Source organism: Stenella coeruleoalba (assembly GCF_951394435.1).
Source record: "Stenella coeruleoalba genome assembly, chromosome: X".
Lineage (NCBI taxonomy): Eukaryota > Metazoa > Chordata > Mammalia > Artiodactyla > Delphinidae > Stenella > Stenella coeruleoalba.
Window position 1 is genome coordinate 15,969,403 of NC_137152.1, and position 25,972 is coordinate 15,995,374.

The 25,972-nt window shown below is 39.2% G+C and overlaps 1 protein-coding gene across 6 annotated transcripts in view; it reads right to left on the minus strand.

Moving 5' to 3' along the window:
* Positions 1-25,972, minus strand: part of BCLAF3 (BCLAF1 and THRAP3 family member 3) — a 69,842-nt gene that overhangs the window by 41,864 nt on the left and 2,006 nt on the right. For 4 of the 6 annotated variants that reach the window (XM_079910432.1, XM_079910435.1, XM_079910434.1 and 1 more), the window contains exons 2-5: positions 13,935-14,043; positions 9,903-9,977; positions 4,961-5,530; positions 3,937-4,590 (exon numbers count right to left, since the gene is read on the minus strand). In XM_079910432.1, the coding sequence (XP_079766558.1) occupies positions 3,937-4,590; positions 4,961-5,530; positions 9,903-9,943 (1,265 nt within the window). In that variant the 5' untranslated portion in view covers positions 9,944-9,977; positions 13,935-14,043. Of the gene's footprint in view, positions 1-3,936; positions 4,591-4,960; positions 5,531-9,902; positions 9,978-13,934; positions 14,044-25,329; positions 25,563-25,972 lie in introns of those variants that run through there. The other 2 variants (XM_079910431.1, XM_079910433.1) reach the window with 2 other exon arrangements.

A 25,972-nucleotide genomic window follows, 5' to 3' on the forward strand; every position in this document is an offset into this window, starting at 1 on the left:
TGCCAGGTGACCTGCCCAATGTCACAGAGCTGCTCAGTGACCCACTGGAAGACAAAAAGCTATGCATCCCAACATCAAACAGAATGTTTATCTCCCTATACTAGGACCCCTAAGAGACACTAAGAGAAGCTAGGGTGAAACATAGGAATGAAAGGGAAACTTCTTTCAATTTTTGATTTTCGAAAATGTATATGAGAAATATTAGGGGGAAAAAACCCTTAGTTTTTTTGTGATACATAACAGCAAGGTAGCAGGTATGTGTATCACAAAAATATCTCCACCCACAGCTTATTTTGCCTCCAGCCAAATGCCCATCAAAGGTAAACTTGTGTGATTAGGCTACCTTCCTTCAATGCTCGCTGTGGTTTTTCACTCTTCTGCAGCCTAGGCAGCAGCTGTTTCCTCAGAGCATGTGGGCTCCAGTGTCTTCTGGGGCTCATCACCCGCCTCATCCCCCTTTCAGTATGGGGAAAGACCGGGTGGGGGGTAGGGAGGCCCTCTCTATATCTCTTCAGTGAGAAATAAAGGATTAAATGCAAATGTGGCTGAGGCACTCAGTCTAACATCAACTTCACTAGCCAACCTTCTCATCCTAGATGCCTAGTCCCAGCACCTGAGAAGTCAAAGGAGCCTCGGTCCAGGTCCACCTGCCCCAGCTTACGCTTCTCCGGAGACTGGCAGGCTCTCCTCCTCCCTCTCACCTCCTTCCTAGCCTGACCAAGGTTCAGTCTCTCACCTACTCCACCCAACATTAAACCAAAACTCCCTTCACCTGCCCCAAGACTTCCAGATGTATACAACAGTGAGTGTTTGGGGTTCATAACAACCTTAGTACAGATTTTCATATTGTGACTCCCTAATTTCATTCGAAAATATATAATTATGACTCTTGTGTAACTTCTACCTCTGATAACGCAGTTTCTGACAAAGTAGGTCACTAGAATATCGGCTTTGTGTCTGCCTACTGCTATTCTAGATACAAATTAGAATCTAGAAAAACCACTAGGTGATAAACGTACATTTTCAACTGCATTAATAACTGGAAGAACATATATCAATACTTGACCAAAGCTAAGAAAGTAAACAAATGCATAAAATGAACCATCTTAGTGTTTCCAAAAAAGTGCATAAACCTCTCTAGATTTTAACCAACAAATAACCTCTCTGCACTCTATGATTATTTTAATCTTGTTAAGCAGAGGAAAACCTAATTTATGTTAGCAGTTGAGAACATGGCTCTATTGAGGGTATTAACTACCTTTGTTTTATGGACACTTCATCAGTCCACATATAACTAAATCCAACCCCACAAAATTCTTCCACAACTCATTCATCAATTAATGATTATAATCAGAGAGAAAGATTTTTGTTGACTATGATGCATTGCCATACTGAAAAGGTGCATATATTTATTAAATTATTTATTCTTCAAGTCTTTGAATAGAAAGGACTTACAGTGAAGCTCTTTATTACACAAGCCGTTCTACAGGTCCTTGACAGGTAATTCAAACACGTACTGACAGGCCCCACTAATGGGTCATGAAATTCATAAAAGGACAGTTTATAAATTTATTTATTTATTTATTTATTTATTTTGTGGTACGCGGGCCTCTCACTGCTGTGGCCTCTCCTGTTGCGGAGCACAGGCTCCAGACGCGCAGGCTCAGCGGCCATGGCTCATGGGCCCAGCCGCTCGCTCCGCGGCATGTGGGATCTTCCCGGACCGGGGCACAGACCCACGTCCCCTGCATCGGCAGGCAGACTCTCAACCACTGTGCCACCAGGGAAGCCCCAGTTTATAAATTTAAAACAAAAGTTACAGCAGCCTCAATTTTAGGAAGCTCATTTTGGTGACACATGATGAAGATCAAGCTTCTATTTCTCAATATCAAATTATAAAATTAACAGTGTTTAGCATCTCTAATGAGGTCTACTAAAATAAAATCCTTCAAAATTGGTACTTCTAGCATTCTTTAAAAATGTTACAGCCAATTTATTAATTCTAATTTAAGTATAAAACACTTTATTAAATATTGAAAAACTCAAGATTTTTAAATTTTTTTACTTTTGTTTAAAAATTCAAGATTTTTGTGATTTGATTGTATGTAATTTTACCTCAAAAGGAAAAAAACTGTAAACAAATATTAAATACTGAAATATTTAAAGGGGAATGTACTCATATCTGCATTTCACTTTGAAATGCAGCAAAAAAATAAGATGGAATGATAGATGAACAGATATGTGATTACAGAAGTAAAATGTTAACTGTAGACTCTAGGTGGTGGGTATATAGGTATTGACTGTACAATTCTTTCAACTTTTCTGTATGTTTGAACATTTTCATAATATAATGTTGGAAAGAAAAAAAGCTTAAGGTAACATCCTTAAACTTGATGCTTACAGCAGCTTTTGTGCTCTTAAGACTAAGAACTAATAGGAAATATAATAGCACAAAATGACTTAAGACATATTATATGAAATAGAATACAAAATTATTAATACAACATTATGACAACCAGGTATACATAGAAAAACAACAAAAGGAGCTGTAGGGCTTCCCTGGTGGCGCAGTGGTTGAGAGTCCGCCTGCCGATGCAGGGGACACGGGGTTCGTGCCCCGGTCCGGGAAGATCCCACATGCCGCGGAGCAGCTGGGCCCGTGAGCCATGGCCGCTGAGCCTGCGCGTCCGGAGACTGTGCTCCGCAACGGGAGAGGCCACAACAGTGAGAGGCCCGCGTACCACAAAAAAAAAAAAGGAGCTGTACTAAAATATTAATAAAATTGTCCTAGGATAGTAGGATTATGGGTGATTTCCCCCGCCCTTCTATTTGTCCGACTTTCTTTAATATAATCATATTTATAAATTCTTTCTGTGTACATATAAATATACATATGTATATTTTAAAATATTTGTTGCAAGTACAATGAATGTAAGAAAAATATCAGGGAGGGGGACTGCCATATCTAACTTTAAGGAAAGAAGTAAAATATATTCTGTTTAAAAAAAAAGACTGTGGGTTTACCTCCCTCACCATCACATTTTGTTCCCTCTAGTTTTTGATTCAAATACAGATATGAGTCAATGGTGAACATAAATACACCAAATCAACATGGTCCTTCACTTTTTAATTCACATACTGGTAGTGTATTAAGGTAACAAAAAGACTTAGCTGACACATCCAAGTGTCAGTGCCTTATTATTCTCAGAATCCATAAAGAGGTAATATTCATAATAGAAAAAAGCATGCAATCCACTGCAGGAGAATATCACTTATTACAAAAGTAGTCATTTTTGTTAAACAATCAAGAGCTAAACCAAATGTCTTATAAATAGGCCTCTTTCTAGACTCTAGCCTAATTGCCTCTACCTAGGAGAAGCTAGTCGGTTGAGCACCACTCCTTTTGAGACGGCAGCAAGAACCACATTAAGTCATCCACCTCCTTGAGTCACAAGGGGACATGTGAATTTGAGCCCCAGGCACGGACTTAGATAAGTCACTTCATCTCTCACTGCCTCAATCTCTTCCTCTATAAAATCAGGGTCTGCTAAGGTCCCTTCCAGGTCAAAAATTCTCTGAATTTCAGGCAACAGGCTCTGAGAAACTAAGCAAGGAACGGGTCTCCTTGAGCACCACCCAGCCTATCCGTGGATATAGAAAATCTGGCAGCATAAAAACATGTAAATTCATGAAGAGGAACAACTCCATAGAATGCCCTTCACTCAAAAAGCATCTTGAGATACAAACGTGGAAACGAACAGACATGACGTCACCCCATGTTACTAATCATGGGATTCATCCCCATTAGAGGGCTTTTTTGAAATATCCAGGCAATCCCCACCCCCCAGCTCGAACTCTAAACACATCATTAATTCTATTTTCAAAGGTTCAAATAAAGGTGGCAGAAACAGTTATAGAAAAAAACAAAGATAATACCTGGATGTTTTCTTCACATCTACTTTAACTGTAAGTGATTTCTTCCGAAGAACGGAAGATGAAGGTTTCGAGTCAGAAAGTTTTTTACTCTTATCAAGTCGGTTATGGGAAGAGTTGCTCTCTTTTCTGCCAGCCCCTTCTTTCTTTATTTTGTCCTTCCGTTTGTCATTACAGGGTCTCAAACCAACGTCGCTTTTATCTGAATGAGTGCAGGTAGTGCAGTCTTTCTTAGATGGCTTAAAAGGCTCTTTGACTTGCCCACCTTCAGTCTCTCTCCCTCTTCCAGCATTAAAGCAATCGGACTCTCTATTTACAGGGCCTTTTTGAGAACCGAATTTTCTATCTTCCTCCTTAGAGTACTTCTGAGTTCTTCCATCATAAAAGTCCTGGTCCCCATCTGAGGTCTTACGATGTTTGTGGCGATAGTCACAGGATACCTTGGCTGCTGAACTGGTCTCTGGGAATTCCCTCGGAGCATATCGAAGAGTTTGGGGTCCAAGGTTCCATTGATCTTTCTTCTCTTGGTAAGAAGGGAGAAAATGCCTGGACTTCCACTGCGGGCTCCTGGGAGGCTCTCTGTTTTCATACCTCTCCACGTCTTGAGGTCTTTTTGATGTGTGTCCATATTTTCTGAAATCACGATCCTCAGGATACCTGTGTTGACATAAAGCAGTTTACACTTGCACTAGAGAGAAGTGAGAATTTATGTGTGTGGAATGTTGGGCAACATGGCTTTAAATGCAGAGCACAGTGGCAAGTTAACCTATAATCCCTGAAGCCAACTCATAGATGCACAAGGCACTTAGGAAAATAGCATCATTTTTTTTTAATATTCTAGCCATCAACATGATTCACTCTAAAAATAAACACTTCACTACTACCAGTGGACCAAAACTACATTACAATGCTTTTAATCTTTTTAGACAAAAGCTTTTCAAGGTGGTTATCTTCAACCACAAAGTAAAGAGACTTTTTTTACTTGAGTCTTTATACCAAATTACCCAGGTTTAATGTTATCCTATACCTCGTCTGAAAAGAGCTCCTTTTCTCAAAATCTTCAGAGCCTCTTCTAAGTGACTGAGAATATTTTTCGTCTTGTATCCTCTGGTGCCTCAATTCATCTTCATGCCACTGTCCTTCGAATCTAAAAGAATCTGCTATTGACCTCAGAGGTGGTTTCCCTCCTTTTCCACTTCCTCTAACTCTGTGGTCATCAGGAAAATACCTTCCTTGCACTTTCTGGGGATAACAATTCCTCTGGTGCTCCTTGTAGAGTACACCTTCTGAGTATTTGGGCATATACTGAGATCTTCTGTTACTATCATCCCCTCTTCCTGGTAAATATACTTGGGGAGGCTTATAAGTATAAAAATTTTCTAAAGAGTTTCTTCTTATGTTTGGGGAAGATGATCTATGTTCATAAGATCGGTAATGTAGAGTTTCACGAGAAGGAATCCTTGGTTTACTCTGTCCATGTTTCTCATTGTCCATTCTCCAAGTGACAGGTCTTTTTGGATCCTTCCTATATTCATAGCCATAATGCTCAGGTCTTTGCTTGTAGTGTTCAGAATTTCTAGGTACTGGTGATAGAGACCTATGTAAACAAATACAGAAAAGTTTAGTCCATTCAAAGACAATAGACTAAGTTTGTCTTAACATGACTTACCCAAATAAAACATTTGCTTTTCCCTGCTTCTTCCACTCAAATTAAATTCATCAATTTGTGATATTTGCATTCGAAATTGTTCACTTGGGAGTCTGATTATGCTTCCGCCCGATTCAACAAGCATACTCTTTTCATCTTAACTAATGTACCCCATGTGCATATCAAAATGAGCTGAGCACACCCATCCTGTTGGAGGAGGACCAGCTTAGGTATGCAGCAGGATCTATTTTGGAAGATTGCTGACAGCAAAGTTCTGGCAAAAGGGCCAGTCAACAAAAGCTTACATCAGGTTCAATGGTCAAGTAAGAAATAAGCAGAAGGAGGGCTAGATTCACACAAGTAAATATGTAGGAGTCTCTGGAAAACTGAACATAACCTCTGAAATTAAATTAGATTCCAAGAGTTTATGATGCACAATAAATCCAAACTCAGACCCAAAACTGACCCCACAGTTTCCCCAATTGATTGTCTACTCTCTCTACTAAGTTTATATCAAGAAGCAAAAACTACATCCTTGAACAGTAAGTGGAGAGGGTGGGAGGAAGAGGGCCTTTGCCAATGAAGCAACTGACAAAGGATTAATCTCCAAAATTTATAAGCAGCTCATGCAGCTCAATAACAAAAAAACAAACAACCCAATCCAAAAATGGGCAGAAGACCTAAATACACATTTCTCCAAAGAAGATATACAGACTGCCAACAAACACATGAAAGGATGCTCAACATCACTAATCATTAGAGAAATGCAAATCAAAACTACAATGAGATATCATCTCACACCAGTCAGAATGGCCATCATCAAAAAATCTGGAAACAATAAATGCTGGAGAGGGTGTGGAGAAAAGGGAACACTCTTGCACTGCTGGTGGGAATGTGAATTGGTTCAGCCACTATGGAGAACAGTATGGAGGTTCCTTAAAAAACTACAAATAGAACTACCATATGACCCAGCAATCCCACTACTGGGCATATACCCTGAGAAAACCAAAATTCAAAAAGACTCATGTACCAAAATGTTCATTGCAGCTCTATTTACAATAGCCAGGACATGGAAACAACCTAAGTGCCCATCATCAGATGAATGGATAAAGAAGATGTGGCACATGTGTACAATGGAATATTACTCAGCCATAAAAAGAAACGAAATTGAGCTATTTGTAATGAGGTGGATGGACCTAGAGTCTGTCATACAGAGTGAAGTAAGTCAGAAAGAGAAACACAAATACCGTATGCTAACACATATATATGGAATTTAAGAAAAAAATGTCATGAAGAACCTAGGGGTAAGACAGGAATAAAGACACAGACCTACTAGAGAATGGACTTGAGGATATGGGGAGGGGGAAGGGTAAGCTGTGACAAAGCGAGAAAGAGGCATGGACATATATACACTACCAAACGTAAGGTAAATAGCTAGTGGGAAGCAGCCACATAGCACAGGGAGATCAGCTCGGTGCTTTGTGACCTGGAGGGGTGGGATAGGGAGGGTGGGAGGGAGGGAGATGCAAGAGGGAGGAGATATGGGAACATATGTATATGTATGACTGATTCACTTTGTTGTAAAGCAGAAACTAACACACCATTGTAAAGCAATTATACTCCAATAAAGATGTAAAAAAAAAAAAAAAAGACATGGACCTCATGCTTAGTCCCTCCGTAAATACTACTAACATAAATAAGTTTTCTTTCCCAGACCTGTCCCCTTACATATAAAATGAAAGGTGTGCTGTTGAACCAGAGATTGTAACTTTGGTGAATGTGTGCTTTAATGCAGCTATAATGCTCTCCAGGGACAGCACATCCTTTCTGTAACTACCTTCTCCAATACCTCAGCATTGCCAACATGGAGCCTTTCATTCCAACTGAGGAGGAAGGCTCCTAGGAGTATCTGGGGAAACAGCCTGAGTTACCCAGACTTCAGGTTAAGAGAGAGGAGTGACACTATCTGGAACACAACAAAGTTCAAATTGGCACCTGGGGACCTTTCCTCCCATCTGACCTGTCCAATCTTCCAATTTCCTCCCTGAGGGTTTAATGTCTTCTAACCAATGAGGCAGCTACCCTTGCAGCTTTTGTTATCGCCCCCTCTGCAGCAGCTGCCACGGAGTTGGAGTAACCAGGAGCAAAAGCCTTTCCTTTTGGTGACATGTCTGGGTCCTTCCTACGAGAAACGAGGCTGATTTATCTTCCTCACGTACATACTGGGATTTATACACTGGACTTGCCAATATCTCCCTTTAGAGTCACCAAGCTAGAGGTACTGGCAAGTGCATTATTTAGCTGAAGTAGAAACTCCGTCATCCAGCTGGCTGCACCTCTTCACAGGAAGAAGCAACTGGAGCCTCCGAGGACTTCCTGGAAGACTTCATCTCTTCCACTGCTAAGGAGAAAAGCTGGCAGCCAGAGGCTGAGGTCTTCCAGACTGATGAAAAACTCAATCTCTTACTTTAATCCTTACCTCACATGGAATACTGCTTTGATATTATATTTCATCTCAGGGTTCTATTGTACAGAGCCCCTTTCTTCTGAAGGAGATTGCTGGAATGGTGGCTATTATTTTTAGTTCTCCTAAAGGGACAAAAGAGACCCAAAGAGTCTGTTGGGAGACAATTCTCCTTGGATGTCTTGTGCTCTGCATGCCTCCTGAGCTTTTGTTCCAAGGCAAACTGCCTGGGAAGATGGGGATAGGGCTTCCCTAAGGGGCAGAGGGCCAATGTGCTTGCTGTCCAGGATAACAAGATAATGTCTCCTCCAAGGCAAAGGCTGGGCAGGGTTGCTTGCTGTCCCTAATGGGGCTCGGGTTCCTCAGCTATGTCAGCATCGCCCACCCTCAGGGGATTAGAGGTAAGGGGAGCACAGGAACACGAAGCTCAAGTCGCCTGCTGCATATGAGTAATAAAGGCCTTTGTCTCTGATCCAAAAGTGCCTTGTGACACACTAATGTGCTAGCTTGCAAGTCGGGTAAGATATCAGACCCTTTACAGTTGGTGACAAAGAGTCCTGAGAAGGCATCCAGAAATCAGGCACTAGCTTGGCAGGGTCTTTTGCGTCCCTTCACCAGAGCCTACCACAAAAGGGTGAAACAAAATGACCTCTGTGAGGCCCTCCATGTTCAAGCCATTTGCTTCTTTGCATTCCCTTTTCTTTCTGAAGTTCCTCCCCATTACAATTTGGTCTTGTGAACTACAAAATGAAAACTGTTGAAGAAATGATTGATTAGTCATTGGAGAATCATAATGAACAAGCATCATGACCAAGCCGTATTAACATGAAAAATCTTGATCTGTCTTTTGCGTATGTAATTGTGGTCCTCTTTAAAGTTCTAAAATGTACTAGTCACTTTCACAGCTCTGCACCTTTGCTCTTGTCATCCCCTTAACTGGAATACTTTTCTTCTCTCTTTCTGCATTTAAAAATTCTACCCATCATTGAGAATTCCCTGGCAGTCCAGTGGTTAGGACTCCGCACTCTCACTGCCAAGGGCCCAGGTTCAGTTCCTGGTCGGGGAACTAAGAGTGCACAAGCTACACGATGAGGCCAAAAAAAAGAAAAAAAAATTCTACCCATCCTTAAATCTCATCTCTTCTTTGAAGACTTTCTTGGTATCTCTCCTTCCCCTCCACAAAAGCAGAACTATTCCCTCCCTGTGGATCCAGAATACCTTGTCCCAGTCAGTAGTAGCACAACACTTTTCCTACAGTATCATAGTTGCCTATGGTGTCAATCTGCCCAGTCAGGCTGCGTGCTTGCTGAGGCCCTGTACACAAATTTGCCTTTGTAGCCCCAGAACCTGCCTATAGCAGGTATACAGTAAAAACTGGTTAAATTGTTCCAATCTAATTATATATACTATTGATACTACCAACAAGCAAAGAGGAGAGTTGATTTATAATTGAGTTGTTCAAAATTCTATTACTCTGCCATGAAGAAGAAGACATAGGAAACTCCCAATTTCTTCAAACATATTGATTATGAAAATAATTAAACTGAATATACACTGAAGAGTTCTAAACCACTTACTGATGCAAAATATATAACACTCTCAAAGGTGTTTCTCAGTCTTCCTTTCTGTGGCCATTGCATTTCTTTTATTATGGATTAATTCTAGCTGCCAGCCATAATTAAAGAAAGCTGTCAGGTCCTAGAATCTAGAAATATAAGGTCGATCACTATGAAGCAGCTACTGTGAATAACCAAGTCCACGAGCTTATTAAAATAGGTTCTTAACAATACTGGTGAATTTGAAAGTCGAAGCACATCCCAAACCCATGCTTACGCTGCTAAACTAAGGACTGCTCACCTGTGCCTCCACCTGGGGGATCTAGAGCGTGACCGTGCCATCCTTTGACATGTGAGCCACTATCCACTTTTTACACTGCAAAGAAACACAATATTAGCAAGTTTGTAGAAATGGCCTGCAACCCGCTCTAAAAACAGTGAACGCCACTGACAAAAAGTAATTTAAGCCCTCTGTGCCTCAGTTTCCTCATAGGACCCACCTTACTGGAATCTTGTAAGGATAAAATGAATTAGATCAAGGGTCAGCAAGCTTCTTCTGTAAAGGGCCAGAGAGTAACTATTTTTGGTTTTGCAGGCCATATAAGGTCTCTATCACATTATCTTCTTCTTTTTAAAAAAATGCTTAAAAAATATAAAAACCATTTGGGCCACAAAAAACAGGCCCCAAAGGGCTCCAAATGCGTTGTAGTTTCATGATCCCTGAGTTAAGGCATGAAAAGAGCTTAGAATATTGCCTGGCACACAGCAACTGATAAATAAGTGTTTCAAAAAGAGGAAAAACTTCCCCAGAATTCCTCTATCTGAGCACAACCACTACTACCCCTTCCCAACTTCCGCTGTTGGTTATGTACATATAATCGGAGTTACGTTCATATAATCACAGTCAACATCTTTAGGAATACTTGATGATATATCCTACTTTTAAAACTGTCAGATAATAAGAATTACAATGCCTAATAATCATACTCAATTGCCACCTAACTTCTATCAGATAAACATACCAAAACTTAATTAAGCATGATTAGACATTTAGTTTGCTTCTGATTTTTTGCTAAAACAAATAATGTCAAATAAGTAAATTTTAAAAGATATATAAACTTGATTTTTAAAATATTTTTCAGTCTTTAAAAGAAACTGATAGGTTTAGGAGCTGAATTAAAAAAATATGATTTGGGTATAAACTTTCATACTATTATTTACATTTCAGTAGTCTTCCTCGGTTTTGATACTATAATTACATAGTGCCCAACTTACTGTCTCCAAACCCCTGATGGCTTTCAAAATTACTGCCATGGGCCCATGAATAATACATACAGCCACCATACACAGACTGTAGAATGAATAAGTATATGTCTCATATATTAGAACCTCTATTTTGCAAATTTCTGAAGATACTATGGCCACTGTTAAAATATAAATGGCTTCTTGTCACTACGTAGTTTTTCCACTGACTGATACAAAAAGTACAACTATAACTATGTGGGCATTGGTTTGAAAAGGGAGTCCTCATAGTCAAACATTTGAAAACTACTATTATAATAAATTTCAGAAGGAAGTAATAGCATATAAGATCAAAGGACTTGAACTAGATCACTCACCAGAAGTACATTCAATTCAATTCATTTAGTTACACACTGCTTCTTTCCAAAAAGAATGTGAGGCTAGGAAGAACAATTAGTTCAGATGTACTATGAAATTAAGACAGTAAAGGGGAAAGTGTTTTCTTAGTAACTAAAAATAAAAAAATGTTCATTGCAGCTCTATTTACAATAGCCAGGACATGGAAGCAACCTAAGTGTCCATCGACAGATGAATGGATAAAGAAGATGTGGCACATATATACAATGGAATATTACTCAGCAATAAAAAGGAACGAAATTGAGTTACTTGTAGTGAGGTGGATGGACCTAGAGTCTGTCCTACAGAGTGAAGTAAGTCAGAAAGAGAAAAACAAATACCGTATGCTAACACATATATATGAAATCTAAAAAAAAAAAAAAAAAAGAGGTAATGAAGAACCTAGGGGCAAGACAGGAATAAAGACACAGACCTACTAGAAAATGGACTTGAGGACACGGGGAGGACACATGGACATATATGCACTACCAAATGTAAAATAGATAGCTAGTGGGAAGCATCTGCATAGCACAGGGAGATCAGCTTGGTGCTTTGTGACCAGCTAGAAGGGTGGGATAGGGAGGGTGGGAGGGAGGGAGACGCAAGAGGGAAGAGATATGGGGATATATGTATATGTATAACTGATTCACTTCATTATAAAGCAGAAACTAACACACCATTGTAAAGCAATTATACTCCAATAAAAATGTTAAAAAAAAAGTATTCATTTAACAAATGCTACTGAGTACCTATTATTTGCCTGGCACTGTTCTGGGGAGACAGCAGTGAAGAGAAACAGGCAAAAATTCCTGCCCTCCTGGAGCTTACATTCTACTGAGGGAACTTATAATTTAATTAAAGAAGCTTTGGGCATATACCTATTAAATTGAACAAATATAATAAACCCAAAGGTTGTGCGAGAGACACCAAATACTGTTGGTGATGATGAAAAAGTATATCTTTCCCAGAGGGTAATTTTTTTATCCATTTTATTTTTTGAAGAACACTTACTGAAACATAATTCACATTACCGTACAACTCACCTATTTAAGTGTACAGTTCAATGTTTTTAGTATATTCACAGGGATGCATAACCATCACCACAATCTAATTTTGGAATATTTTCATCCCCACTAAAAGAAACCCCATTAGCAGTCACTCCCCATTCCTCTCCTCCTTAGATTAGCCTCTGAGAACCACTAATCTACTTTCGGTTCCTATGTATTTACCTACTCTGTACCTTTCATACAAACGGAATCACACAAATATGTGATCCTTTGTGACTGGCTTCTTTCCCTTAGCATAATGTTTTCAAGGGTTTTACCATGTATCACTAGTTCATCCTTTTTACGGCTGAATAATACTCCATTGTATGGGTACACCACATTTTGAGATTCATTGATCTCTCAATGGACATTTGGGTTGTTTCTATTTTTTTGGTTATTATGAATAATGCTGCTATGAACATTTGTGTACAAGTTTTTGTGTAGACACAGTTTTTCGTCTCTCTTGGGTATAAACCTAGGAGTAGAAATGCTGGGTCATACAATAACTCTACGTTTAACTTCTTGGGAGACTGCCAAACTTTTCCAAAGCAGCTACATCATTTTACATTCCCATCAGCAATGTATGAAGGTTCCAATTTTTCCACATCCCCAATAACATTTGTTATTGTCTGTCTCTTCAATTATAGCTATCCTAGTGGGCGTGAAGTGGTTCCTCACCACAGTTTTGATTTGCATTTCCCTAATGATAGGTAACCTTGAAATATGTAAGAAATTATGAAACTAATCATGCCTACTTTCCTTTAAACTAATAATTTCAGTTTAAATGTATTATTCTAAGGTAATAATTTAAAAGAAAAAAGCAGCTATATATACTAAGATGTTTATATAAGCTTCATTTATAATAGGAAAGAAAAAAATCCATCCAAACTAGTTATAACCCAAATGCCCAACAATCAGTAAAAGATTAAACAAATTTAAAATACATGTGTCTAGTCACTCCCTACCTTTCTCCTAGCCTTACATATGTCTTTTCCTCCATATATCCTATTCGTCCACCACAGCAAACTACTTGCTTTTCCCTGATCAGGCTGTTCTGTTCATATCACATAGATGGCTTTCCCTCACTCTGCCTGACAAATCCCTATGCTTTCAGGACTGTTTGACCATAATCTCCCCTGAAATTCTTTCTTTAACTTTCTTTCTTTCCCCCTGAGTTTCTTTCTTCTTGGGAATTCTGAGTTTATTCTGCAATTATTTCAATACATTGTGATTATTTGTTTACATAATTGTATTTATTTCAACAGGCAAAAGACACCAAACAGCACATTACAGAACAGAAAACTCAAATGACCTATGGACATCTGAGACGTTCAACCTCAGTAGTAATTGAGGAAATACCAATTCAGATCATAACCATGCCACACCTGTCAGAATGACAAAAAACAAACAAACCAAAAAGCCCTGAAGTTGCATATTCCAGAGTATTGGTGAGGCTGTGGAAAGATGGGAACAAGATGGGGACTCTCGTATACTGCTAAGCAGGTGAGTATACACATGTATAACCACTTTGGAAGGGGTTGGCAGTACCCGTTAAACTTGAACACGCTCATATCCTATGACCCAGCAGTTCCACTAAGGGATAGACCTTAGAGTGGTGGTTCTCCAACTTTAGTGCACGGCAGAATTACCTGAAAAGCTGGTTACAACACACAATGCTGGGTTCTCTTCTGGGGTGGCCCCACTTCTAGCAAGTTCCCAGGTGATGCGGATTCTGCTGGCCCCAGGACTATAAAACTACTGATTTAAAGAGAAAGGTGTAGGTCACTTGGGAGAAAATGTTTACAAGTGAGATTTACTGGTTATGTGAGAAAAAAAGTATTACTTAGAATATTTTCCTCTGCTAATATTAACATTATCTTTATTAAAATTCAAACTAGTAGATAGCCTCATCAACCAGAGGGAAGACAGCAGAAGCGAGAAGAATTACAATCCTGCAGCCTGTAGAACAAAAACCACATTCGGGGCTTCCCTGGTGGCGCAGTGGTTGAGAGTCCGCCTGCTGATGCAGGGGACACGGGTTCGTGCCCTGGTCTGGGAAGATCTGACATGCCGCGGAACGGCTGGGCCTGGGAGCCATGGTTGCTGGGCCGGCGCATCCGGAGCCTGTGCTCTGCAACAGGAGAGGCCACAGCGGTGAGAGGCCCGCGTACCGCAAAGGAAAAAAAAAAAACAACACATTCACAGAAAGGTAGACGAGATGAAAAGGCAGAGGGCTATGTACCAGATGAAGGAACAAGATAAAACCCCAGAAAAACAACTAAACGAAGTGGAGATAGGCAACCTTCCAGAAAAAGAATTCAGAATAATGATAGTGAAGATGATCCAGGACCTCGGAAAAGGAATGGAGGCAAAGATCGAGAAGACGTGAGAAATGTTTAACAAAGATCTAGAAGAATTAAAGAACAAACAGAGATGAACAATACAATAACTGAAATGAAAACTACACTAGAAGGAATCAATAGCAGAATAACTGAGGCAGAAGAATGGATAAGTGACCTGGAAGACAGAATGGTGGAATTCACTGCTGCAGAACAGAATAAAGAAAAAAGAACGAAAAGAAATGAAGACAGCCTAAGACACCTATGGGACAACATTAAACACAACAACATTCACATTTTAGGGGTCCCAGAAGGAGAAGAGAGAGAGAAAGGACCCAAGAAAATATCTGAAGAGATTACAGTCGGAAAAATCCCTAACATGGGAAAGGAAATAGCCACCCAAGTCCAGGAAGCGCAGAGAGTCCCATACAGTATAAACCCAAGGAGAAACACGCCAAGACACATAGTAATCAAACTGACAAAAATCAAAGACAAAGAAAAATTATTGAAAGCAGCAAGGGAAAAACGACAAATAACATACAAGGGAACTCCCATAAGGTTAACAGCTGATTTCTCAGCAGAAACTCTACAAGCCAGAAGGGAGTGGCATGATATACTTAAAGTGATGAAAGGGAAGAACCTACAACCAAGATTACTCTACCTGGCAAGGAACTCATTCAGATTCGATGGAGAAATCAAAAGCTTTACAGACAAGCAAAACCTAAGAGAATTCAGCACCACCAAACCAGTTCTACAACAAATGCTAAAGGAACTTCTCTAAGGAAACACAAGAAAAGAAAAACACTTACAAAAACAAACCCAAAACAATTAAGAAAATGGTCATAGGAACATACATATTGATAACTACCTTAAACGTGAATGGATTAAATGCTCCAACCAAAAGACACAGGCTTGCGGAATGGATGCAAAAACAAGACCCATATATATGCTGTCTACAAGAGACCCACTTCAGACCTAGGGACACATACAGACTGAAAGTGAGGGGATGGAAAAAGATATTCCATGCAAATGGAAATCAGAAGAAAGCTGGAGTAGCAGTACTCCTATCAGATGAAATAGACTTTAAAATAAAGAATGTTACAAGAGACAAAGAAGGACACTACGTAATGATGAAGGGATCAATCCAAGAAGATATAACAATTATAAATATATATGCACCCAACATAGGAGCGCCTCAATACATAAGGCAACTGCTAAGAATTGTAACAGAGGACATTGAAAGTAACACCATAATAGTGGGGGACTTTAACACCTCACTTACACCAATGGACAGATCATCCAAACAGAAAATCAATAAGGAAACACAAGCTTTAAATGACACAATAGACCAGATAGATTTAATTGATATTTATAGGACATTCCAACCAAAAACAGCAAATTACACTTTCTTCTCAAGTGCGCACAGAACATTCTCCAGAATAGATCACATCTTGGGTCACAAATCAAGCCTCAGTAAATTTAAGAAAATTGAAATCATATCAAGCATCTTTTCTGACCTCAGCACTATGAGATTAGAAAACAACTTCAGGGAAAAAAACGTAAAAAACACAAAACACATGGAGGCTAAACACATGGAGGCTATTTATTACTAAATAACCAAGAGATCACTGAAGAAATCAAAGAGGAAATCAAAAAATACCTAGAAACAAAAGACAATGAAAACACGACGATCCAAAACCTACGGGGAGGCAGCAAAAGCAGTTCTAAGAGGGAAGTTTATAGCTATACAAACCTACCTTAAGAAACAAGAAAAATCTCAAATAAACAATCTAAACTTACACCTAAAGGAACTAGAGAAAGAAGAACAAACAAAACCCAAAGTTAGCAGAAGGAAAGAAATCATAATGATCAGAGCAGAAAAAAATGAAATAGAAACAAACAAAACAATAGCAAAGATAAATAAAACTAAAAGCTGGTTCTTTGAAAAGATAAACTAAATTGATAAACCATTAGCCAGACTCATCAAGAAAAAGAGGGAGAGGACTCAAATCAATAAAATTAGAAACAAAAATGGAGAAGTTACAGCAGACACCGCAGAAATACAAAGCATCCTAAGAGACTACTACAAGCAACTCTATGCCAATAAAATGGACAACCTGGAAGAAATGGACAAATTCTTAGAAAGGTATAACCTTCCAAGACTGAACCAGGAAGAAAGAGAAAATATGAACAGACCAATCACACGTAATGAAATTGAAACTGTGATTAAAAATCTTCCAACAAACAAAAATCCAGGACCAGATGGCTTCACAGGTGAATTCTATCAAACATTTAGAGAAGAGCTAACACCCATCCTTCTCAAACTCTTCCAAAAAATTTCAGAGGAAGGAACACTCCCAAACTCATTCTATGAGGCCACCATCACCCTGATACCAAAACCAGACAAAGATACGACAAAAAAAGAAAATTACACACCAATATCACTGATGAATATAGATGCGAAAATCCTCAACAAAATACTAGCAAACAGGATCCAACAACACATTAAAAGGATCATACACCATGATCAAGTGGGATTTATCCCAGGGATGCAAGGATTCTTCAATATACGCAAATCAATGTGATACACCATATTAACAAATTGAAGGAGAAAAACCATATGATCATCTCAATAGATGCAGAAAAAGCTTTTGACAAAATTCAACACCATTTATGATAAAAACTCTCCAGAAAGTGGGCATAGAGGGAACCTACTTCAACATAATAAAGGCCACATACGCCAAACCCATAGCAAACATAATTCTCAATGGTGAAAAACTGAAAGCATTTCCACGAAGATCAGGAACAAGACAAGGATGTCCACTCTCACCACTATTATTCAACATAGTTTTGGAAGTCCTAGCCATGTCAATCAGAGAAGAAAGAGAAATAAAAGGAATACAAATTGGAAAAGAAGAAGTAAAACTGTCACTGTTTGCAGATGACATGTTACTATACATAGAGAATCCTAAAGATGCTACCAGAAAACTACTAGAGCTAATCAATGAATTTGGTACAGTAGCAGGATACACAATTAATGCACAGCAATCTCTTGCATTCCTATACACTAATGATGAAAAATCTGAAAGAGAAATTAAGGAAACACTCCCATTTACCGCTGCAACAAAAAGAATAAAATACCTAGGAAAAAACCTACCTAGGGAGACAAAAGACCTGTAGGCAGAAAACTATAAGACACTGATGAAAAAAATTAAAGATGATACCAACAGATGGAGAGATATACCATGTTCTTGGATTGGAAGAATCAATATTGTGAAAATGACTATACTACCCAAAGCCATTTACAGATTCAATGCAATCCCTATCAAATTACCAGTGGCATTTTTTTAAAGAACTAGAACAAAAAATCTTAAAATTTGTGTGGAGACACAAAAGATCCCGAATAGCCAAAGCAGTCTTGAGGGAAAAAAACGGAGCTGGAGGAATCAGACTCCCTGACTTCAGACTATACTACAAAGCTACAGTAATCAACACAATATGGTACTGGCACAGAAACAGAGATCAATGGAACAGGATAGAAAGCCCAGAGATAAACACACACACCTGTGGTCAACTAATCTATGACAAAGGAGGCAAGGATATACAATGGAGAAAAGACAGTCTCTTCAATAAGTGGTGCTGGGAAAACTGGACAGCTACATGTAAAAGAATGAAATTAGAACACTCCCTAACACCATACACAAAAATAAACTCAAAATGGATTAGAGACCTAAATGTAAGACCTCACACTATAAAACTCTTAGAGGAAAACATAGGAAGAACGCTCTTTGACATAAATCACAGCAAGATCTGTTTTGATACACCTCCTAGAGTAATGGAAATAAAAACAAAAATAAACAAATGGGACCTAATGAAACTTCAAAGCTTTTGCACAGCAAAGGAAACCATAAACAAGACGAATAGACAACCCTCAGAATGGGTTGTCTCCTTGCAAATGAATCAACGGACAAAGGATTAATCTCCAAAATATATAAACAGCTCACACAGCTCAATATTAAAAAAACAAACAACCCAATCCAAAAATGGACAGAAGACCTAAATAGACATTTCTCCAAAGAAGACATACAGATGGCCAAGAAGCACATGAAAAGCTGCTCAACATCACTAATTACTAGAGAAATGCAAATCAAAAGTACAATGAGGTATCACCTCACACCAGTTAGAATGGGCATCATCAGAAAATCTACAAACAACAAATGCTGGAGAGGGTGTGGAGAAAAGGGAACCCTCTTGCACTGTTGGTGGGAATGTAAATTGATACAGCCACTATGGAGAACAGTACGGAGGTTCCTTAAAGAAGTAGAAACAGAATTACTATATGACCCAGCAATCCCACTACTGGGCATATACCCAGAGAAAACCATAATTCAAAAAGACACATGCACCCCAATGTTCATTGCAGCAGTATTTATAATAGCCAGGTCATGGAAACAACCTAAATGCCCATCCACAGACGAATGGATAAAGAAGTTGTGGTACATATATACAATGGACTATTACTCAGGCATAAAAAGGAACGAAATTGGTTCATTTGTAGAGATGTGGATCCATCTAGAGACTGTCATACAGAGTGAAGTCAGAAAGAGAAAAACAAATATCATATATTAACACATATATGTGGAATCTAGAAAATGGTATAGATGAACCGGTTTGCAGAGCAGAAATTGAGACACCGAAGTAGAGAAAAAAACGAATGGACACCAAGAGTGGAAAGCGGTAGAGGGTGGGGGTTGTGGTGGGATGAATTGGGAGATTGGGATTGACATGTATACACTGATGTGCATAAAATGGATGACTAACAAGAAAAAAAAATTCAAACTATTCACTCAAAAATGGGTGCATTTTTTTGCATATAAATTACACCTCAAAGCTGTAAAAACGTTACCTTTGGGGTGATGTAAGTGCTGTAAGATTAGAGCAGATATTATGGAGATGGTTGCACAACTCTGCAAATGTACCAAAAATCACTGAATTGTACATTTTAAACCTGTAAAATATATCTCAATAAAGCTTTTGTTTTAAAGTTAACTTTATTTGCATTTGCTTTTTTGGGTGCATCAGCTAGTAATGAACAGTAGTAGCTCAGGGGCTTAATGCATAAGACAGGAGAGTTAATTTAAATCCTAGAGTCTGAGCTAAGATGGTTTTTACATTTTTTTTTTCTTTTTTTTTTTTTGTGGTATGTGGGCCTCTCACTGTTGTGGCCTCTCCCATTGCGGAGCACAGGCTCCAGACATGCAGGCTCAGCGGCCATGGCTCACGGGCCCAGCCGCTCCGAGGCATGTGGGATCCTCCCAGACCGGGGCACGAACCCGTGTCCCCTGCATCGGCAGGCGGACTCTCAACCACTGCGCCACCAGGGAAGCCCGGTTTTTACATTTTTTAAGTGTTGTTTAAAAAGAAGAATATGCAACAGAGACTGTATGTGGCCCACAAAGTCTAAAATATTTACTATCTGGTCCTTTACAAAAAAGATTGCTGATCCCTGATTTAAACTAACTTACTTGTGACTAGCAAAGTTAATCAAAGGATGCTTTAAGACAGAGAGGGCGAGAAAAAAAAAAAAAGAAAAGGCAGAAACACCAGCAGCGTTTGTGACTGGGGCGAAGGAGATGCCAATTACAAAAGAGAAATTCATTTATACTGCTCCTTTGGAGTGAACTGTGTAGGGGCAGTGAGTGAATTTGTGTGCCCTTGGACATGGAAAGATGAATGGACAGCAGGGGCATCCACTCCCAGGAGGATGCTGAAGGGGATGCTGGTGTCAAAAAAGGCCACCCCAACCAGGACTGCACTGGACACATACGCTCACCCAGCTGAAAGCAATTCTCCTCCTCCATGACATCACTTCCCCCTCTCCATTAGGTCCCTCCCATCACCCTACTACCTCTCTCTCCATTTACAACCAAATTCCTCAAAGGGCTGACTGTTTACCACAGTCATTCTCTCCCATTCTTCTCCCCCCATTCTACTTGGCCCCTCACCAATCTAGCTTTCCACTCCACCAAACTGCTCCAGTCAAGATCACTAACGAAATCCATGTTACTAAATCCAATGGCTATTTTCCCTCCTTCTCCTGGATCTACCAGCAGCACTTGATGGTCAATCACACCTTCCTCCCAGAAACATTTTCTTCACTTGGATTCCAGAATACTACACTTTCCTGGTTTTCCTCCTACCCCTAACAATGCTTTCTGTCTCCTTTGCTGGTTTTTCCTCACCTCCCCCCTCAGCAGCCTGACCCCTAAATAGTGAACACAGTCTTCCTCTAAATAGTGACTTCAGTCTTTGACTTCTCATTGTCTACACTCTCTTCCCAGTCTGCACTTTCCTTCAGTCTCATGGCTTTAAATACTCTCTATATACTAACAACCCCCAAATTGACATCTCCAGCCCTCACCTATCCTCTGTGTTGCACTCTTCCACATCCAAAAGCCTATTGGATGCTGTAAACATGTCCAAGAGCAAACTCCTGACCTTCCTCCGAAATCTGCTCCTCCCAAGGTCTGTTCCACCTCAATAAATGGCAACTCTATCCTTAGAGTTTTCAACAAAGAGGAAACATAACTGTCCAATAAACATACAAAAAGATATTCAACACTACCTACTAGGAAGATAAAATTAAAACGAAGAGATACCATTTCATACTCATTAGATTTGCAAAAATTTTAGTCTGATGATCCCCATGTGTTTACAAGAAAGTGGAAAAAGAGAATTTCTCAACTGAGGAAAATTCCTCCCCCCAAAAAAACATGAAGCAGAAGAAAACTCTAACTGTATACTCTAAACAGAATTAAATATATCCAAAAGCATTTAGGAATATATATTTTAAAAAACGCACCTTGAATCAGAAATTTAAAAACTAAGAACAGAAACATACCAAAAAAACATAGTGATATGACAGAAAAAAAAATAATCAAACTAAGGGGAAAGAATGGGAGAAAAAGACTAAATTTTCTCAGAAGTGAAGAATAAATTACAAGGTGCCCAGGGGAAAATAAACTCAAAAGAAATGATGCAGCCACTTTGGAAAACAGTCTGGCAGTTCCTTAAAAAATTAAACATAGAGTTACCATATGACCCAGAAATTCAAATCCTAGGTATATACCCAAAAGAAATAAAAATATATGTCTGCATAAAAACTTGTACACAAATGCTCATAACAGCATTATTCACAAGAGCCAAAATGTAGAAACAACTCAAATGTTCATTGAGAGATGAATGAATAAACAAAATGTAGTATCCCTGTACAATGGAATATTATCTGGCCATAAAAAGGAATGAAGTACTGACACACAGTCAAACAGGGATGAACCTTGAAATCATTATGCTAAGGGAAAGAAGCTAGTTGCAAAAGACCACATATTGTATGATTGCTTTATATGAAACGTCCAGAATAGGCAAATCCATAGAGACAGAAAGTAGATTGGTGGTTGCCTAGGTGCGGTGGGGGGAGGGGGGCATTGGGGGGAGTGGGCACAGGGTTTCTTTTTGGTGGGATGAATATGTTCTAAAACTAGACTGTGATGATGGTTACACAACTCTGTGAATATACTAAAAAAACACTGAATTGTAGACTTTTAAATGGGTAAATTGTGTGGTATGTTAATTATATCTCAGTAAAGCTGTTACCAAAAAAAAGAAAAATCAACTGACAGAGATCCCATACTAAATGTGAGTTCAGCATTTACAAATGCAAAGAATTGCCCAGGAAAGCCCTTACAACAAAGACGCCACACTGGCAGCACAGTACGGGACCAAGTTAGAGCCCACAGAACAAGAGGGCGATCAGCAGTTCAGAGGAAGCCAGACCTCAGGAGAGCAGGGCATGACTTATTCTCCCAGCCACAGTGGCTGGATGCTGTCACAGTTCCTCAGTAGTGAGGAGCTGGAAGTGGATACAGAACCCCACTGTTGCCTACCATTAGTCTACTTTGATTTCATCGATGAAGTGTATTTCTCTCACACACAGAACAGGCTAAATAAACAGGGGAGTAAGGGCATTTTAAAAGGTGTAAGTACAAAGGTTAACCATTAGAACAAAAATAAAAACCTTCCTCTTTTTAAAATAAAAGAGCAAAAACTACACCTCATAGCAAAAAGAAATAGCAAATATAACAAAATACACATGATTATAAAATATTACGATAGACCAAATATATCAGTCCTAACAATAAATGTGGTGGGCTTATTAACTCATCTACTAAAATAAACAGGTACAATTTGGCTCACAAAACAAGGAGTTGTATAAGAAACATATCTAAAACAAAGTGATTGTGAAAAGTTAAAAATAAAAGGATGGCCAAATTATACAAGGCAAATGGAAACAGAGAGCAGGGGTGGCAAACCTAGAATCAGGCAAAAGCACAGTTCAAGCCCCAAAGCATTCATCATGCCAAAGAAAGACACTTTTTAATGCTAAAAGCCACAATCCTCGATGAAGAGAGAACAAATAAAAATACACATATTTACATGAATATAACAGTGCAACCACCTTTATGAAGCAAACACTACAACAGATGCAAGGAGACACAGATAGAAACACTAATAATAGGAGACTTTCATATACCACTTTCAGTGGTATATTAGACAGATTAGGTAAGCCAAAAATGAGATAGAAGATCTAAACAGCATGATCAACAGGGTAAATCTTAAGGATATTTATCAAACTCTACACTCTGATACTAGAGAATACTCTTCTGAAGTGCCCACACCACATCACCAAAAATAATCATATATTAGGTCACAAAGAAAACATCAGTAACCTCCACATAATAGAACTATTACAAGCAATACTCTCTGATCATAATGCAATAAAACTAGAATCTACTAATAAAAACAAAAAAGAGAAATTCCACTTAGAAATTTTAAAACCTCTTATTAAACAACTCCTGGGTACTCTAAGGTAAATTTTTAAAGAAATAATGACAATAAAAGCACTACATATCAGATTCTATGGGATGCATTTAAAGCAGTGATCAAAGGAAAATTCATTGCACTAAACATATTTATCAATAAAAATGAAAGAATAAAAGTAAATAAATTTATTTCCAAGGTAAAAAAAAAGAAACTAAAAAATAACAAAGCACAAGGAAGGAAACAATAAAAACAAAAGTAGAGGAAGAGAATAGAAAACTAGATCTAAGTAATAATTCAAAATTCTGTAGTTTTTGGAAAAATTAAAATGGATAAACCACTAAATAACTTATATAACTTGCCTAGGAAAAAAGAGAGAAAGCACAAGTACACAAAATAAGAAAGAGCAAAGGGGAAATAACCACTGAAATAGAAGAAAAATTTTGAATCGTAAGAGATTATATCCAATAAATCTAAAAGCCCAGATGTAAGGGATAATTTGTTAGAAAAATAGAGATTACTAAAACTGACTGCATTAAAAAGCTTAAACGGACCAACTTCCATAAAAGAAACAGAGAAAGTTATTAAGGAAATATCCCATAAAAAAGCATCAGGCCCAGATCGTTTCACAGGGGAATTCTACCAAACCTTCAAACATCAGATTGCCTCAATGCTCTATAAATTATTCCAGAGCTGGTATATCACTAGAAGGATCAAGCCTACAGAAACATCAACCTTTCAAGGAGATGAACCAGCCAAGAAGACTGAGAAAGAACATCCTCTGAGGAAGGAGGGAACCCCAGAGCATAGAAGGATGTTTCAAGAAAGGAGACTTTTGGGCTTCCCTGGTGGCGCAGTGGTTGAGAGTCCGCCTGCCGATGCAGGGGACATGGGTTCGTGCCCCGGTCCAGGAAGATCCCACATGCCGCGGAGCGGCTGGGCCCCTGAGCCATGGCCGCTGAGCCTGCACGTCCGGAGCCTGTGCTCCACAACGGGAGAAGCCACAGCAGTGAGAGGCCCGCATACCGCAAAAAAAAAAAAAAAAAAAAATAGAAGACTTTTATGGCAACAGCTGCATAGAGACCCAATAAAAGAAATGAAAAGTGTTAATACATGGCTTGAGGACTAAGTGGAAGGTAAGGAAACTGAGAAAGCCAATTAATACCAACGCCTTCTAACAAGTTTGTCTGGCATGGGAGGAGAGAAACTGGGTTGCAGCTGGGTGACAGGGGTCTAGGGAAGAGGTTTTGAAATGGGAGCAACTTGAGCAGGTTTAATGTTGTTAAGGAGAGACTATGTGCATGGCATTGGGGACATAATGTAGAATGACAGTCATAGTAGGAATGAGTCTAGGTCCAATTAGTTCAATGTTTCCTTTGATTCCTAATATCAACTCCAAATAATGTAGTCAACCTCTCCCAATATTCCACATTTACATATTACCTTCTTCAAAGGTCCAGACTGAATTTTTATCAGCGGTCACATTTTATGTTAATTTGGCAAACATTGCTGAGTGCCAGTGACTGCTAGAGGCAAGCCACACAAAGTTGGAAGAGTCCTAGTTTCTTCACTAGAGAAGCTCAGTCTTCACTAGCTAAGAAGGATCACATGAGTATCAGTACTTCCTAGTTCACTAAGTGTTTTGCAAACACTATCTCAAGCCTTTAATCCTCAGAAGCCTTTGAGGAAGCTGGAATTACCTCCATTTCACAGGTGAAGAGACCAATCCTCATAAAAGTTAACCAACCTGCCCCAAGAGAAAGACGTAAAATCAGCATCCAGGTTCTCAGACTCCAATACTAACACTTCCCCACCTTGCAACTCCTACCTTCATAAAGATGACTCTGAAGAGACTGCCTGGTCATTTGCGTAGATGCTCGGTCAGCAGAATTGGACTTTAGCACACTTGAGAATAGTTGACATCCTGCAACACATCTAAAATTGCCATCTAAATCTGGAAAGCAGCTTTTATGCTCCCTAGCTGCCTGGATATTCTGTAGCCTGTAGGGCACAAAGACTATGTTTTATTTATCATGATCCCAAGGATTGTGTTTTATTTAGCTTTTTATCTGTCCCCCTCAGCTTTATATATAGTGCCTTTAAATATTTTCTCCTTCAACATGTGTGGATTCATTCATTCACCTAATTTCATAACTCTGATATCATTTTCAATATAATCTAGGGCAGCATTATAATACTTCAAATTTAAGGGGTGAGTGGGGGCAAAGGGTATCACAGAACAGCTTTTTTTGTGTGTGTGGTACGCGGGACTCTCACTGTTGTGGCCTCTCCCGTTGCGGAGCACAGGCTCCGGACACGCAGGCTCAGCGGCCATGGCTCACGGGCCCAGCCGCTCCGCGGCACGTGGGTTCTTCCAGGACCGGGGCACGAACCCGTGTCCCCTGCATCGGCAGGCGGACTCTCAACCACTGCGCCACCAGGGAAGCCCAGAACAGCTTTCTGAATTCAGA